The 17413-nt window shown below is 40.0% G+C and overlaps 2 protein-coding genes across 4 annotated transcripts; both read left to right on the top strand.

Annotated features, from left to right (window-relative positions):
* The first annotated feature begins 155 nt into the window (after nucleotides 1-155).
* arhgef5 (Rho guanine nucleotide exchange factor (GEF) 5) lies at nucleotides 156-11409 on the top strand. Of its 3 annotated transcripts, none has more exons than XM_023792763.2 (16): nucleotides 156-337; nucleotides 640-677; nucleotides 1343-4876; nucleotides 5205-5250; nucleotides 5678-5730; nucleotides 6316-6662; nucleotides 6781-6941; nucleotides 7157-7309; nucleotides 7892-8021; nucleotides 8126-8200; nucleotides 8285-8374; nucleotides 8980-9122; nucleotides 9549-9695; nucleotides 10124-10194; nucleotides 10298-10402; nucleotides 10532-11409. In XM_023792763.2, exons 1-16 carry the CDS (start codon nucleotides 303-305, stop codon nucleotides 10672-10674), a joined length of 5271 nt encoding a protein of 1756 aa, XP_023648531.2. In that variant the 5' UTR covers nucleotides 156-302; the 3' UTR covers nucleotides 10675-11409. The 3 variants fall into 3 exon arrangements, with proteins under 3 accessions (XP_023648531.2, XP_023648532.2, XP_023648533.2); XM_023792764.2 differs by having other exon boundaries at nucleotides 5208-5250; XM_023792765.2 differs by lacking the exon at nucleotides 640-677.
* Nucleotides 11410-13505: 2096 nt separating this feature from the next.
* Nucleotides 13506-15514, top strand: LOC111833948 (gamma-aminobutyric acid receptor-associated protein-like 1). Its single transcript, XM_023792699.2, has 5 exons — nucleotides 13506-13715; nucleotides 14109-14198; nucleotides 14364-14442; nucleotides 14849-14967; nucleotides 15068-15514. Exons 2-5 carry the CDS (start codon nucleotides 14109-14111, stop codon nucleotides 15131-15133), a joined length of 354 nt encoding a protein of 117 aa, XP_023648467.2. The 5' UTR covers nucleotides 13506-13715; the 3' UTR covers nucleotides 15134-15514.
* Nucleotides 15515-17413: the final 1899 nt, after the last annotated feature.

Here is a 17413-nt window from a genome sequence, read left to right on the forward strand (position 1 = left end):
TTAAATGGTTAATTTCTCCTCCCTAGACATATAGAGAGTGTAAACACATACCCCCCCCCCCCCCCATTGCCACTGCCTTACCTGCTGTAAGACAATGACACACCCAGCCTTCACCATTCACCAATCACAGAGAGGAACACCGAGCAGGTACATTTCCTGTCTTTGGAATGGAGTCAGAAAGAAAGATAACTTGAGTAGAGTTAATAATTTCGAGTGTCCATTCCATTCTTAAGCAATGAGAAGGAAGACTGGTGCAATATAATTTAACTGTGTAACTGAAAAACCTTTCAGTATTGATTAACATGGATTCTGTAGAAGACAAAAGGCACTGGGAAAGGTAAAGTGACAATTTGTTCAGACTTGTTTGGGAATTTGAGAAAGGAGGGAGGAAGGGGAATGAGGAGTGAAATCTGAAGTGAAGCAGAGAGAGGAAGTCAGTCGCAGCATAGACGCTTGTTTTCAGAAGAAGGGAAAAAGAAAAATCATTCTTCTCTTATTCTTCCTTGGATTGTTACTGTTACTATTACTTTTTCATAAAAGTCACCTTCAAAAGCACAAAATGATCTTGTTACTGGACTACAGAAATGTGGGTTTATGCTGTATTGTGCAATTCTAAAAAGGTCTGGTTTATTGCTTTAGGAAAAAAAAGGAGAGATTTCCTTGCTTAACAAACTCAGGTGAGTCTTGGCATTTTTTCCATGATTTATCAAGTTGAAGTAAGTTGTTTTAACTTGTCTTTCCAGTTTAAATATGAGACAACAGTCCTAACCCATTTTTACAGTTGCAGCTTGTTGCTGCACCCTGTTATGAACAGTATTCAGTCTTGATATGAAATCTTTCTTAAAATACCTAAATTTTCTTAGTGTAATGAATGTTTGATGGTAAAGTAAAAATATCACTACTGCGCAGGCATTTCAGTAATGCTCTGGAGCATTCAGATCTGTTACATTGCTGTCTACAGCAGTATTGCTAATTGAAATAGGGTCACCCATCTTCATCATCATCATTATTATTATTATTATTATTACAACCATACATCCATATTCCAGCTGGTTCTCCTGGTCAGGGCTGTGGGATTGTCATTTAATCAGCAAAATGGCTATATTGCAGCAATTGGTAACAGGGTGGCCAATTCATTCAATTGTCTCTTGGTATAAGCAAATAAAATTGTGGTGTGAGTCACTTTTAATAAATGTTCATAGGTCAAAGCATATATAATGTAATTGTAGTTGTAAAATAGTTGTTAACATACAAATGCAGTAAATGTTTAAACGCATTGTTGGTCATGCATGAATTAGACAAGTTAATTGTAGTACATGGAAACATGATTTTTGTCTTATAGATCCTGAAAAGCATGTTATCATGGGGACTAAAGGTTTCAGCTGGAATGTCTTTGGTTCACTGCAGTCTTCCGGACAAAACCCATCTGTGAGTGCCCTCAAACCAAAGGATCACACTGCTCGAGGATCCAGTCCCAAAAGTGACACTGCAGTGCAAGCAGTGAGACAACGGGAGCGCGACCAGGAAGAAGAATGGAAGAGGGAAAGAGAAATAGAGAGAAGTAAAGAATGGAGGAGGGAGAGAGAAAGAGGGCTGGCACTAGGTCATGGGGAAAGGGAAAAGGAATTGGTAGGAACAGCACAGGAAAGAGAGGGAAGATACATTAAGTCAGGGAAGGAAGTGCGGAGACAAAATGAGAGGCTTGCCAGTGAGAAGACTGGGAAGGAAAGATCGAGAGAAGGTGGCATATTTCATCAAATGCCAGAAACAAGCAGGGAGCGAGTGGAGAGACTGATAAAAAGTATGTGCAGAGAAGGTGATGGACGAACTAAGCCTCAAGAGAGACAACGAGGAATAGAAAGGGAAGAAATCAGCTACAGAGAAAGAAAAGTAGGCCGTCCAAGAGATGAACAGAGAGACATTCAAAGGAATAGAGACATGGAGAGATGGAATGATTATAATAGAGAGAAAGAATACCGGAAGAATGGAGGAGGAGTGAGAGATAAAGAAGTACAACTAGAGCAACGTGAAATACGGAAGGAACCGAGTCCAAGATACAGACACAGAGAAGTGTGGGAGGAGAAGGAGTTACAGGGTGAAAGACAGAGGAGAAGAGACAGAGAAAGAGAAGGTGGGAGAACCAACCAATATGAGAGAAGCAAGGGACACCGTCCAGCTGAGAGACTGAAAATACCTGAAACAGAAACTGAGAAGTTCTCTGATCAAGAGGGATGGGAGAGGAAGAGACAGAAGCATAGAGTGACAAAAAGTGATGGAGATGGTGAAGGAGATATTCTACAAGGAAGGGAGCTAGACCCTCAGAGGGGACATCAGCAGAAACATAGTAGGAGTGAGGGAGACTGTGAGGAGAAGGGACGAGAAAGGTACATGGATGGCTGGGGGTATAAAGAGAGGGACATGCAAAGAGGTAAGAAACAAGACAAAGCAAAAGCAAGATACAGAGAGATTGAGGGAAGGAGAGAAAAAGACAGATATAGAGATAGATTAATGCAAATAGAAATGGAGAGATATGATGGCAAACAGAGAATCAGAGGGCCAGAAACAGGAAGAGAAGGAACACAGTCATGGCATATGGGAAACTGGCAGAAATATGGAGAAAAAGGTAGAGATCCTATGAAATATTCCCGAGAGGAATGGGAGAAACTTCACAGTCTAGGTAGGGAAAGATGTCCGAATAAACAAGGAGACCTGGAAAGTAAAAGTATAGATGAGCATTGGACAGACACTAGAAGTAGACCATGGGGATATGGCAGTGATGTGGAGTGTGGGAAAAAGGAGAGAGAGAGACAGACAACACAAGACAAAAAGCAGAGGCCAAGCAGGATGTGGATAGACTCACAGAAAGAGGGCCTGGAGATCACAGAGAGAGAGGCAATTCATGAACAGTGTGTTGATGAGGATATACAAATACCCATGGATGAAGGGAAATTTACTAGAGGAGAAGAGAGGGTATCAGAGTGGGATGAGAATGAGGGAAATGGTAAAGGAGCTGAAAGAAAACCAGAAAGAGATAGAGAGGATGAGGATGAAAATGACAAATGGTTAGGGAAGGAGATGTGCTGTGATGGGGATTTGGAATCTGAGAATGATGCACATAGTAAGATGCGAGAAGACATAAACCAAAACCTGACAGAGTATGTGATGGGCAGCACAGATGAAAGTGAGCATGAGGTGGGGAATGTGAGTGAGGAATGCAGTCCCTCTGAGAACGAAGGAGAAAGTGCAAGAGAGGAGAAACAAGAGGAGGGGATGGAGGATGGCTTGGCAGCAGTCTCTAGTGGGGGACAGGAGGAGCATGAGGAGACCCTTGAAGATGGCAAAGAATTTTTGCTATGTGCTGCTACATCTGATGAAGACTTACAGTCTGTAGAATTTCAGAATGCAGAACAGATGAAGAAGGGTACAGAGCAGCATGAAAGAGATGATGGAGATAGAACTTTGGAAGGAGAAGATGAGAGCACCAAAGAGCTGACAGACATGGGGGATGATCTAGATTTGAAAAGAAACAGAATGGATGAAGTGCAAGACAGCAAAGCACCTGAAGCAAAGAAGGGTGATGATGTTGACAATGATGATGGAGAAGGTGATGATGGAAATGGTGATGATGATGACGACAAAAAAGTTACAGTGTTCTTTGTAGTTGGACAGACTCTGCGTAAAAATGAGGAACGTCAACACACAGAAGAATTAAATACAAATCTAGGGCCTGACAATGGTAGCATCCTTCCTTTGGTTGAAAGTGAGAATGCTATTGACAGGGAGAAAGAAGCAAAAAAAGACACTGAAAAATCTGATGATGAGAGCAGTCTGGATACATTATGTGTCTCCAAAAAGCCACATGGTGATGGAAACTTTGAAATCCCTCTAGAGTCAAATGATAGTAAAGGTACTGATCAGTATTTAAATGAGGATGGAGGTTATGAATGCTCTGAAAATGGCGGGATTGTTATGTCTGAGGAAAATGAATCAGGGACAGAAAATACTTCTGAAAGCTCCAACGAGGGAAAGAGACACACTGAGCCTTGTTTAGATCTACCATCAGAACTCGGTGATGGAGGGGAGAACAAGAGCATGTTTACAGCCAACTGGAAGCCTGACAAAGAGCCCTGTTCAGAACATGAACCAGACAACCAAAGACAGACGCAACCCATTTCCCAAACAACCGATGAATCAACCAGCAGGAACAATGTAGAACAATGTAAGGAAGAGGCTACCCCCTATTTAAAGAGTTCAGTGGACATTACGACTGAAATTCCTGGTGCATCTGAGGATGGTCCCACTGAAAAACAGGAAGAAAGTCCAGAGATGGATACACAGGATACCTCAGACCCAATTACAAATTGTGACAATGATAAAAACACAGAGGAATGTATACAGATAAAAACACATGGCTACAGTGACATGCTGACCAGCAATGAAAAAGAGGAAATGAAGAATTCAGAACTGAGCACAGATGCTTTTGTGGAATCAGACCCAATCACTGTTGTAAGTGTAGAAGGGGAGAATGCACAGGTTGGTGCAGATGCAGGCATCCGGATGACTGCAAAAGATGAAAGCTGTACAAATAGTGAGACAGACCAAATCTGTCACTTGCCAATCACAAAACGAACACTTTCCAAGTCTGATAGCTGCCCCAGCCCCGTGAGCAGCCCCAGCAAATCCCCAACATCAGCTGCCAAGGGACATACTGAGAAAAGATGCGAGATGCAGAACGAAGAGGAAGACTCTTATTATTTTCAAGATCAGGCAGATGAAGCATTCTTAAGAAGAATGTGCCGGAAGGCAACGGACAGATGTAAAGATGGGGAGGATGAGTCAGGACGAATTATCAGCCCAAGAGTTTTTGATGTATCAGGTGAGAAAAGGGGAAATCAACAAGGAATGAGGCAGTTTGATTCCAGTCTCAGTCTGTTTGCTTAAAATAATGAATATAACCATCTACACAGAGTTTAAGGGGTCAAGTGTTAGGGGTCACCAGCCACAGATGGGTATAGGAATAGTTGGGTTTTTATTAGTTTATGGATACTTTAATGCATATTCTATTTCATTAACCAGTTTAACTCTTTCTCCATGTATCAGTAGCATGTCTTCAGTCTGTGAACAGAGACACCTAACAGCTGTGAAAACATTGTAAGTGGACATATTGTCAAATAGTGCCATTTTTATTCCATTATTTTTTCCAGAAGATGACGACAAGCTGAGTTTCAGCTGTGGCGAGGCGGAGCTAAGGTGACACAACACATGCAACTCACTGTATACAAAGCTAGTCCCAAGCACTCCTGAATTATGTCATTTTATCTGATGTGACTGTAGGCCTGAAATAAAATCAGATGTTAAATATTTTTGAATAAGTATGCAGGGTGAGTGATATAGAGAAAGACTATACCAATTAATCATGATAGCAATTTTTTTTCAACAATACCAAAAATTACTTGAAAAATAACTGAGAATGCAAATCACTTGAAATGCAAATTATATTACAAAAGTAACAAAGTAAAACAGAGAAGGGTATTTAACTTCTAGTGATTAAAAAAATAACATCAAGACAGCATAATACTCTTCACATCATTTTTATATATCGATTTATTCTTGTGAAAAAGTGAGAAAAGTTCATCTGCATGCTCAAATTAAATATCTATATCCTTTCCTCCTGAAGAACAATATCAGATTCCCTTAGAAGACCCAAGAAGAAGAACTCCAGATTTTTTAGTGAGTAGTTCTTGACAACTTTTCCATCCAGATCATTTAAACCTTTTGGCCCTGATGGAGTGGTATATCTGGGACGGCACATTTTGCTGATATAGGGACAAATCACTGATTGGATCTAAGAATAAAAACAAAACCGGCAAGAGAAGCCGCAAAGATGGTTATAGGGATCCAGTAGTGCTGTTTCTGCCTCACGGCTCCAGAACCGCAGCTTCTGACATGAGGAATTTGCACATTTATCTGATTTTAGTTAGAAATCCTCCATTGCTGACATTGTGTTGACTTTATATCACTCCAGTTGTTTAATTTTCTTACGACTTTCATTTTTTATTTTTATAGTTTTGCATTAATTGTTATAGCTTGTCACCGGATGATAATATATACCTGATTAGCAAAATCTTTTCTGGATTCTTACAATAATCATCTATTATTTCTGAAATTTTATTTGATGAGACAAACAGATCCTGTAGAATGTGCTAAAAACATCGAAGGGACATTCAGTTACAACACACAAATAAACCACCTACAATAGGGCACAGGCCACAGGTGTGCATATAAAAGAAGTCTTTCTCTATTCTCCTCCCCCAGATTCCCAGCTCTATCAGGAGTACTGTGAGGTGGTTCAGAACCAGGAGATTCTCCTGCAGTCTTGCTCGGATGCCACTTCTCCCACATTGCCAATCCTGTCGTCCCAGCTTTCTCGGCGACCCTTGCCCGCTGTCCCTTCTATCCCGCACCCTCACTCACTTTACCAATCCAACACCCTGCCCAACAGAAGCACACGCTCTCTTCCACTGCTACCACCACCTCCACGATCCTCCTCTCCACGCTTCTCTGTCTCCTCCCTATCCCCCGTTCTCTGGCAGGACCTACCCGGAGTCAGGAAAAGCAGCGAACTGAGCAACCTAAATGAAGATGAGCGACGTCTACAGGAGGTGAATCCAGCATTCCCTTCCAGATCAGGATTCAGTAGCTCTCAAAAACGATGGTCTGTTTTATGGCCACAGCACTGTTTGTCATTACATTTACCTTTAGTGAAGTATCCCTTTGCAGGTGCGGTTTGAGGTGGTGACCTCTGAGGCCTCCTACTGCCGGAGTTTAGATATTGCAGTAGACCATTTTGTCAAGTCAAAGCAGCTGGCAGCGCTGCTGTCAGCACAGGACAAGAACTGGCTATTTTCCCGACTCAAGGATGTCAGAGCTCTCAGTCACAGGTATGGAACCATTTCCCATTAATACATGTATATAGGTGTTCGTTACATGTTCTGTTTTAATATCACCCTGCTGTACTTTATGTAACCTCAGCCCAAAAACATATAGTTACAATAATCTGTCTTTCTAAATTGCCCGTAATGTGTAGTTGTGTGTGTGAGTTTCTGCCTTGTGATAGACTGTTGGGAACCTTTGTACCCTTCTCATCCATTTTCAGTTTCCTGTCCAGACTGGAGGAGCAGATAGAGAAGGACATAATGCACTTTACTGTGTGTGACATCATCATGCGCTACTGCTCTCGATTCCGATCGGTCTATGTGCCTTATCTCACCAACCAATCATACCAGGACAAGACTTACCAAAGACTTATGTAAGTTTAAATATGCTTTTCTCTTCAATTACTTTTTTTTTTTTACTATTTTGTGTAGCTTTGTCTAAATGTTGTAAGTGTTTTGTTGTTTTTTTGCATTAGTGGTGGTATCTTGATTATTACATTCATTGCATCTTGTCATATTTCCATCACAGTCATTCCTGTCCTGAACTTTTTGTCTGCACCTTATGCTGCAGATTTTGTGCAGGACATAATTAATATTTATAAGTTATCTGTTTTATTTATACTTTATTGTATAAATGTATTTTATTTGCATCTGATTAGATGCTAATTGTATTTCATTGGCTCTGTACCGTACTCAATACAGTGACAATAAAGTTGAATCTAATCTGATCTGATCTGATCTGATCTAATCTAATCTATTATAAAGTTTCTATTTGTTTCTGTGATTGTTTTAAATTTCGGGTAAAATAAATTAATGTCATGTTATTTGAATTGTCACTCAAAGTCATACACACTTGGAGAATGTCGCATGTAGCCTCTACTGTAATAGGCATCTATATGTTCAGTGTTTTCATTCGGTTCGGTCAGAATCCTGCATGCACCCTCTTGCTTCTTCAGGGAGGAATGTCCCGGGTTCCGGCGTGCCGTGGAGACCCTGGAGCGCAGTCCGGTGTGTCAGCGTCTGCCTCTGCGCTCCTTCCTTGTCCTGCCCTTCCAGAGGATCACGCGACTTAAGCTCCTTGTACAGGTCCTTGTCACTGCTTGCATCAAATTAGTGCCTCTATTTGCATTTCTGCCTTAGTAAAGCCGTGTTACACTGCTTCAGAGGTGACTATTTATTATCCTTTGCAGAACATTGTCAAGAGATCAGTCTCAAACACAGAGGAGGAGGTACGGGCTATCAAAACGTTGAAGTCACTTGAGAAGGTATGCCATCTCTCTACTTCTTTCCTCCGTGTTGACGTTTTACTCCAGTGTCCAGTGAAGTTATCCACTCCCATCTTTTTTCAGATCATAAAGGAAAGCAATGACAGCATTACTCAAATGAAGAGTATTGAATCATTAGTCTCGCTAAGCTCCAAGGTGGACTTTGGATGCAAGGTAAATATCATTGAACTGCAATGGTCTTATCATTCTCCATGGGCACAGAGAGAGACCTTTTCGGGGGATTTCTGGTTCCGGTCGAGCGAACGCTGAGCGCGTTTTGGCTGCCGCTTCTCACCGATGTTTATTGCTGTTGTCTACCGTTTTATCAGTCTCAATCTTGATTTTTTCGGAATACAGTTACTCAAAGTCTGTTTGTGGTACAGTCAGTTAATATTTTCAAGCATCAGTTGAAAACTCATTTATTTCAGGAATGCTATAATTTATATAACCAGTACGTGACATTCTTGTTATTGTTGGTTTGCTGTTGCTGTTATTGCTGTATGTGCATTTCTTTATTGTATTATTGTTTGCATTGTAAAGCATCTTTGAGTGTGAGAAAGGCACTATATAAATATATAAAAAAATTTATTATTAACAATTATTGGGTAGCTATTCATCCTTGTGGTTTGTTAAAATACCAGTACAATCCTTAAATCCTTACTATATAAGCATGGATGATGATTTCATTAAACAAGACATCATTTCTAGCCAGCAGTCTGGTCCGGGATAAGTGATTAAGAGATGGATGGATCATTGTGAAAGGATGCTCTTCTCCTCAGACGCTGCCTCTGGTCAGCCAGTCCCGCAGGATCATACGGGAGGGCTCTGTAGCAGAAATGTGTGATTTTGCCCTGAAAGTGATGGAAAGGACTGTGTACCTGCACCTTTTCAATGACTACCTGCTGCTGTCGCTCCAGAAAGAGTGAGTATGTGAACAAGCTCCTGTGCACACAGCCTAATTCATTTTTACATGCTGAATTCCCTTATTACCAAAGGAGAGTGCTGTCCATGTGGTTGTTGGTTTAGTGTTTAGTATGTGGGTTGCATGTAGCTCAGCAATATAGGAGTCTGTGCCTCTGATCAGAAGGTCTATTGTTCAAATTCCCTGGCTGAAAGAGTGAAAAAGCATGGGTACCCTGTTTCAACTCAATAAAAGTGGAGGTAACACTTTACTTGAGGGTGCATAGATAATGCAGTAACACACTCTTACTCAATGTATTACTTAACCAGAAACTTAGTGTCTGTTACATACTGATCTGCGTCTCTGTCTGCAAGGCTGCTATAGTTATTGATCAAGTTATTGTGCATCTCTGGTCACTATATTAGCCTCTGCTTTCCTGGTTATTAGAAGTGGCAGGTTCTCTGTGATTGACTACGCTCCCACGACAAAGATTCGTGTGGAGAACTGCCGCGTCAAGCTGCACTCCCTGCAGAAGAACGTGTTCCGCCTCCACCTGGCGCCTCAGAGGGCTCTGCTGCTTCGCAGTGACACACAGTAGGAGAGCCACGCCCCACTGCCACCGGCGTGTGGGATGAGCATAGATCTTCATCCATACCTCAGCCTATTCTCACCATTTTGCTCTGAAGTAACTGGGGGAAAGACAACCAACACAGAAAAAAACATCAGAAATATCAAAATAAAATGTTCTATGCAGATACATTATCTGTAGTTATTTGCTGCTATCCAATGAGGCAAGCTCGTTAACATACTGTGTACAATGACAATAAAGGAATTCAACTGAATTCAATTCAATTTACTCACTACAGATTCTGTGATGATCTTATACTTGGGGTTTAAGGAGAGTTTATGAAGTATGGGTTGTAATGAATTAAGCATTATACAATTTTATAATATATAGGATGGTTCTACAATGTTGACAAAAAGATTTTACACATTGACCTTGATTTTTCTTACCGTTTCAGCAGCGATAAACTGCGCTGGATGTCTGCTCTTTCCCGACCTCATCCCGACATAGATTTCATCATGGCACAAGGTACCAGCCTTTCTCAGTACCCTTATTAGAAGCATTTTCCGTGTTATTGGTTGAATCAGTACCATGTGTTCACATTATTTACTTCATTTACTCTAACTCACAGACCTTGTCCAGGTTCAGTGTGTCAAAGCTTTTGTTGCCCAGCAACCAGATGAAATATCCTTGGAGAAAGCCGACGTCCTACTGGTTCACCAGCAGAGCAGTGATGGTAAGAGAGATCAGTGTTCCACAGATAAAACAGATTCCTTTAAAATGGTGCTTTGAATGTGTTTGTACATACCAGTCATTTATGCTGATATATTCATTAGTTCACTGTCTGTGTTTTCCTTTCTCTCAGGCTGGGTTGAGGGCACGAGGCTTTCGGACAGACAGAGAGGATGGGCTCCCAATGGACATTTGGAGCCCATTGTTAACGCAAGAGCCAGACAGCGCAACCTACTGGACACGCAGAAGATTAAAACTGCTACCGCGACTCACTAAGCAAGTGCTGAATATGTCCAACAGTCATGTAATAAACGAGACTGTGACTTAAGAAATTTCAAAAATATGCAGTGAGAACCCATTCTTTAAGTTCAGTGTCTAGGGAATATGTTCATTAACCATAGTTATGTATGTCTAACAGGCAAATATATATTTTTTTACTTTTGAATTAAGTATTATTGGGGAACACACCAAATAAGGGAATAATGTTTTTTTATTTCTTTTTGGATGCCAAAGGTATAACAGCCAAATAGGATTTGAGAAACACGTGTTTGCAAATTACAAGCTATCAATTTACAGAAGGCTAGTTCTTCATATTCCTGTTTGACTTCTGTTTCCCCCATGCCACTGCAGTACTATGGTAATGTGTTTCCTGTATAAATCATGTATGTATGTATATATACCACTGGCAAGATAAACAAGGAAAGTATTATGTATATATAGCAAAGTAGGGCAGCGGTGAGCACACTTCAGAATGAGGAAGCTTGGGTATTTCCTCAGAACTTTTAGTAAAAATTGTGTATTATGGCGAATTAGATGTGTATGACATCTGCTATTGTTAATTGCTCAAGTGTCTGTATAATTTTCAAAAGATAAACTTAATTACTGCAGGTGCCCATACAACAAATATTTTTGTGTTTTGTTGTGTATATTAATAAGGAAAATGTAAATAGATTATATAGTTTAACTGTGGAAAAGTGTAGCTTGTTGTTCCATTAAAACTGGTTGACTAGAGACTTTTTATCCTTGTAATAAAATGTTGTCTCATGTAATTACGAACTAATGGAAGGAAAGAAAAAGGTAGAAAACTCAAATAGCTGTCTGTCACCCTAAAGAGCAAACATAACCAGTAATACAAACAAATACCCTATACCCTAAGCCCAAGACAGAAAGTAGTTTAGGATTTGAATAAAATCACCTTGGATTTCCAATGGAAATTTTTATTGAGATTTAGAATCAAATTATCTGGATTACATGTAATTTTATAGCCAACATATATATATTTTATATATAATTTTTTCAATTTTAATCCCATATGACTGTGTGGAAATAGCAGTTTTCATTCTGTATTTCATGTGGGTACTCTGGTTTCCTGTCACTGTTCCAGAACATACAGTGTTTTTCAGTTTGGTCCTTGGGACCCCTCAGACAATCCACATTTTTGCTTATTCTCAGCTCCCAGCACACTTCAACCAAACAATCAAGAAAACTAAATAGCTAGTACTTGTGTGTGATTTGGCATTTGACACCCTGGATGGGATGCCAGTCAGTTATAAGGCACACCAATGCAGACACTCACACAGCCAACCATGTGCTATGGGCAGTTTGTACATCAAACTTGCATTCAGTTCAAATTAACAATATATTTTACCGTCTAAAGTTTTCATCACTCCCTGTGTTATGTTTCTGTTTTTTTACATACTGTTTGTAAATATTATGGAGCACTTTGGTAAACTTCACTTGTTTTTAAATGTAAATGTGCTTTATGAATAAAAATGTACTTAATTACTTACTTTTTGGAATAGGCTCCAGACTCACCATGATCATGTACTGAAGTCAATTAAGTAAGGGAACATGGATGGGTGGGCGGATGAATAAAACCAAATGACTTGTGGGCCACTTTATTCGGTCACAAGGTACATTCAAAACTCCATACTAACAAAAGAACAGAACAGAATACAATGGAATGTTTTTAATGTAGAAAATAGTTACATTAAAATGCAAATATCAGTATTTTTCTGGCTCCATATACTGTACCTTGCAGAAGTTCTTTGTAAAGCTGCTACCAATTCTATGCATACATAATGCACACTATGTGAAGAAAGTAATCACAATCCAGTGCAAAGGAAAGCTACAGGCTATGGCTAATGTCAGCCAGGAAACCATCAACTGAATAACCTATGGAAAAGGTCAGACTGTGGTTGTCATGGTAGTACGAAAATCAGCTTAACAACTGAATAAGATAATAAACATACGTTTCAAGACCGGATGTGACCTGTCACCCATTATACAGAAAAGCTATACCGACCCATGTAACCTTCTTGTTGTTCTTGTGTATTGAAAGCTTGTCATGTTGAAATTGCTAAACAATATTTAAGACAGGTTTTCATAGCTGGCACAGAAGCCAGGTGAATCATAGGGTTGTTACCTCTGTGTCACCAAACACTCCCTAAAGATTGAATTCCTATGTGGATAACCAAAGTGGGAATGCCCTTCTGACACTTTGCTAACAAGAGTAATTTAGATAGCTCTCTTATAAATGTGTCATTTTCCATTTCCACTGAAGATTTCCAGGTGGGAATTTTGTAATGCATAATATAAAAACGGACGGCAGCTGGGCTGAATATTACACATAATGATTTAGCTGCAGGCCATATCAGATTCAGTCATGCCCATACATGCTCATCACGTAGCAAATGGTTACAGTTTGCATTTGTAGTCGCAAAAGTTAACACGAGAGACACCCACAACATTTGCATGTTCGTCGAAATAACTGGACTGGATAAAACAGTTTGTTTAAAGTAAACTATATTTCGGATTCTGCTGATTTATCTGGAGCCTACTGCATTGAAGTTAACCGTCGCGCTTGCGACTCGTACGAAGGATAAGGAACACCACGCAGCACACGTACAACTCACACTACGAGACACGCCCCCAGCCATCTACCTGCTTTCCATTGGTCCCATCTGTGCAAAACCAAGCGGAATAACGGGCTGCATATACAAGATGAGCATGAAAACAGACCAATAGAAATGCTGTCAACAAATGAAATCCCTCCCCTGACTTGCTGCCAAATGGACAGAAATCTGTGTACTTGCAGATGATTGGTTAAAATAGACATAATGGGGCGTTGATTCTGTTTGTTGTTGTTTCTGTAGGAGAAGTGGAATAGTCGACATTTTAAAAAGACTTAATAAAATTAAAGTTACACATTGCCATTCATATTGCATTTATATGGTTTATATTCTTCAGTAACTAGAAGAAAAATTTGCAATTTTGGGGATTTTTGTTAATACTTTTTCTTAATTATTAATCCAAAGGTGAGTTTCGGAGATCAGGAAAGCTGTCATGCTATGGATGGGTCGTGGGCGTCGGGTGGATTGCTAATTAGCTCGCAAGTGTCTGTATCGCTAAATACTGACATCTGCCTGGAAATCTTCAGCTGATCAATTTCCTGTTTATTGCTGTTTTCGTTCAGATGACTTTCAGCTAATGCGCATTCGCGTTGGGACGAGGGATCATTAGCGGGATGGCTACATATACGTATTATTGTTTTTGATTTTTGTTTCAAAACGCAACATGTAACATGTCACTCTGTCATTCTATAATCATTAATCTGTTTACGCTTATGAGATGTCTTGGTAGCATTATGCGTGATTTTATAGTAGCGTGGTTTTCCTATCAGTAAACGCACAGTTTCTATTTTTCTCTAGATGGGCAGCCAGTATAAGCGCAGTGTGCCGCTGGATGTGAGGAAGGCTGAGGGGGAGAGAGTCCGAGCGAAGCATCCGGACAAGATACCGGTAAGTTTACCATTTATTTTGCTACACTTTCATGCAAGCAGAACCGTCCATCCCGGGAGTGTGTTAATTATCTCTGTATCCATGCATATGCATTTTTGTAGGTTATATGGAAATTATAAGATTTCTTTTTTGCTTAAAAACTTTGAAATGTTGTTCCTTATTTAGATTATCGTTGAGAGGGCGCCTAGATCAAGAGCACCAGACCTGGATAAGAAGAAGTACCTTGTTCCATCTGATCTCACAGGTTACTTAAAACTATTTTGAACTGTTGCATGCTGCACGTATGATTTTGTATGTTGTTGCTGTTGCTGTTGCTGTCAGACGTATCAAATACTCAGCAGCACCGAGTGATATTCATCTATACAATTCACGCTTGATACCAGAGGTGGAGATTTCAGATCCAGAAAGTACAAATCCAGACCGTGATTTAGCTTCAACCAACCAGTGGAGTACTCTGTAACTGTGACTCTTTATGTGCAACTGGTTGGTTGAAGTTAAATCACGGTCTGGATTTGTACTTTCTGGACCTGAAATTTCCACCTCTGCTTGATACTGTCATAACATGTGATGAAATAGTATGTTCCAGGCAAAACTAAAGCAAAACCATATTTACCTGTAATGCTGACAGATTCTCTGCTCGCCTCTCCTAGTGGGTCAACTGTGCTTCTTAATCAGGCAGCGGGTTTCTATGCGACCGGAGGAGGCACTTTTTTTTTTCGTCAATAACTCGCTGCCTCCGTCGAGCTCCCCTCTCTCGGTTGTCTACGAGGTAATCCCTTCACCCTCCCGCTGTTCTCTGGGGTTCTCACAATGCCCCCTTTTAATGGATGATTACACCCAGCTTTTTTCTCTGTGTCCATTTATTTTAGGAACACCATGAAGAGGATCTCTTTCTGTACATGACCTATAGCACTGAAAGTGTTTATGGCGCTTGAGGAGAAGGGGGAAGGAGGGAATAGGGGCTGGGGTTGTGAGAGGTGACACTACTTTTATATGTTTATACCACTGCTGTTTCACTTTTGAATTATACATTCAGGATTCTCTGAAAGAAATTATACAACAAGATAGCAGGTTCATTTGTGTGAGTTTCTCAATGTCTTGCTCCTGTATTGCATTGGTTATCAATATTCATAAATTAATGACAAGGATGAGAAAGAGGAAAGTCAGAGCAACGCTGGAAAACAACTGTGTGTTGGAGAAGAAAAAGTCAGAGGAGACATATCTGCTTTCTGTTTTTTGCTTTCAACTGAGTCCTGTGCATTTAGTTTTTCTAGAGTTATGTTAAACTTTTCAAGCAAAATAAAAAATGAAACATTTGTTGTGTGAGATTTCCCAATTTTTAGGTGTCATGCAAAGGGAGGATGTGTGTTGTGATGTAGCATCATAAACCCCAGTTTTTCAGCAACATTATACAAGTGATAAATAATTGGGGGAGTACACTGGTGCAGTGGTTGTCATGGTCACTTCACCTCTGGATAACAGGGCTCCATTCCCCACTCTGCTCAGTGTGTCTGGAGTTTGTGTGTGTGTCCAGTGATGGACTGGTGCCCTGTCCTCGGTTATTCCTTGCTTTGTGCCCAATGTTTCTGGGATAGGCGCCACAACCTCACAACAAGTGTTATAAGAGATTAATGAATAAATTATTGAATCACCCAATGACACTGTACTGAAGTGGGGTGCAAGCTGGTTGGCTTGATGTATGTACAGTCTTGTGAAAAGTAAGATCTTTTTCATTTTCAACAAGTTTGACAAACCATTATTTTAATCTTTGTTTGAATTGTATTGATGGATAGAGGTAGTGATGGACAAAAGGATGCCTCATGAACCATTTGCTGTACTTTCTGACCGCACTAGATGGTGCTTTTGGTATGCTTTGGGGCATGCTTTGTGCCCTTTATTGAATAGCGTGCATCATCTAGTAGTTTAGTCCATGTTGCAATTAAGATGAGCGGAAAGAATTTCTAAAGAAGTAGTGTGTCCACGCAATCCTTGTTCAGGTATGTTAGTATGTTAATGTTTACTTACATGCTGCTTATGAATGATCTATGAATGCATTATTACGGTGCGCTGAATGTTCAACAAATGGATATAATTATAAAGGCATTTTCAAGGTACAGTCATGGGTAAAGCATTACCGAATATTCGTTTATCAGCGATGCATTCTAAACTTTCTATCCATGTTGCTAGCATTACTAACTTTTTACTGATATTACGAACATAACACTATATCTGTTGGTTAAATATATTTGCTTGTTTACAGAATTGTTTTGAATAAAGGAAAAAAAACTGAAAAGTATATGGATTCATTCCTAAACACAATAGGCTACCTCACTATGCGTTCATTGTTATAACAGAAGTTTTGTTGTTGGATTTATGTGGATATTACGTTAAATTAAAAACTCCCTGTTCCATGTCTTCCAAATAGTGAAAATCACTGAGGGTGTATCAGTGTTTTCTTACATGTTGAATTGCACACTGTGTCTTCGTTTTCAGGATAATCGCTGTACGTGTGACTACACTGCCAGGGGGAGAATATGTGTACTTCAGAAGTGTGGAAATTTGTACATCCAAAAAGCACTCATACGCCTAATGGTAAAATGTGGCAGATCGGCTAGCCCCAAACCAAATGCTCCCACCACCAAGCTTCACAGTTGCTGATGTTAATTTTCCAAAATGTTTTTTTTTCACCAAACATGACATTTGGATTTGTGCCCAAACAACTCCACCTTTGTCTCAGCTATCCAGAGCATCATACTGCTGAACTGTTGTCCCTTGTGCTGATGTTTCAGTCTTGTGTTGATGCTCTTTATATTTTTTGAGAGCAGAAGCCTCTTCCTTGTAGACCTGCCATGTGGGCCATCTTTTGCTTATGGTTGTCTCTGGCAATTCCACATGATGGGTGGCAAGAGCTGCTTCTAGATCCCTTGATGGCACCCTAGGGTTCTTTCAGACTACCTGATACATCTTATCATCTCAATTTTACCATATTTCTCTATAAGGATTGTTGAAATTAAAATTAATATTTGTTTTTTTGTCAGTGTTGAAAAAAAATATTTTTTTTGTACTCTCTTTTTCACAAGACTGTAGTGTGGACTTAAGCTTGATAGAACAAAAGTTGAAATGTGCAAATTTATTTCAGGAGAGGAGGGGTTAAGAAGGAGGGAAAATGTATAAATTATGTAAAGGGGAAGGGGTTAGAAAGGAGGGAACAATTT

This window comes from Paramormyrops kingsleyae, chromosome 9 (genome assembly GCF_048594095.1).
Source record: "Paramormyrops kingsleyae isolate MSU_618 chromosome 9, PKINGS_0.4, whole genome shotgun sequence".
In the NCBI taxonomy this organism is placed as follows: domain Eukaryota; kingdom Metazoa; phylum Chordata; class Actinopteri; order Osteoglossiformes; family Mormyridae; genus Paramormyrops; species Paramormyrops kingsleyae.

Coding starts and splice junctions, on each gene's coding strand:
- arhgef5 (XM_023792763.2), top strand. CDS start 303: ATGGATTCTGTAGAAGACAAAAGGCACTGGGAAAG. Junction 6,942..7,156: donor GTCAGAGCTCTCAGTCACAG/GTATGGAACCAT, acceptor ATCCATTTTCAG/TTTCCTGTCCAGACTGGAGG. Junction 10,403..10,531: donor TCACCAGCAGAGCAGTGATG/GTAAGAGAGATC, acceptor CCTTTCTCTCAG/GCTGGGTTGAGGGCACGAGG.
- LOC111833948 (XM_023792699.2), top strand. CDS start 14,109: ATGGGCAGCCAGTATAAGCGCAGTGTGCCGCTGGATGTGAGGAAGGCT. Junction 14,443..14,848: donor TGTTCCATCTGATCTCACAG/GTTACTTAAAAC, acceptor CGCCTCTCCTAG/TGGGTCAACTGTGCTTCTTA. Junction 14,968..15,067: donor CTCTCTCGGTTGTCTACGAG/GTAATCCCTTCA, acceptor CATTTATTTTAG/GAACACCATGAAGAGGATCT.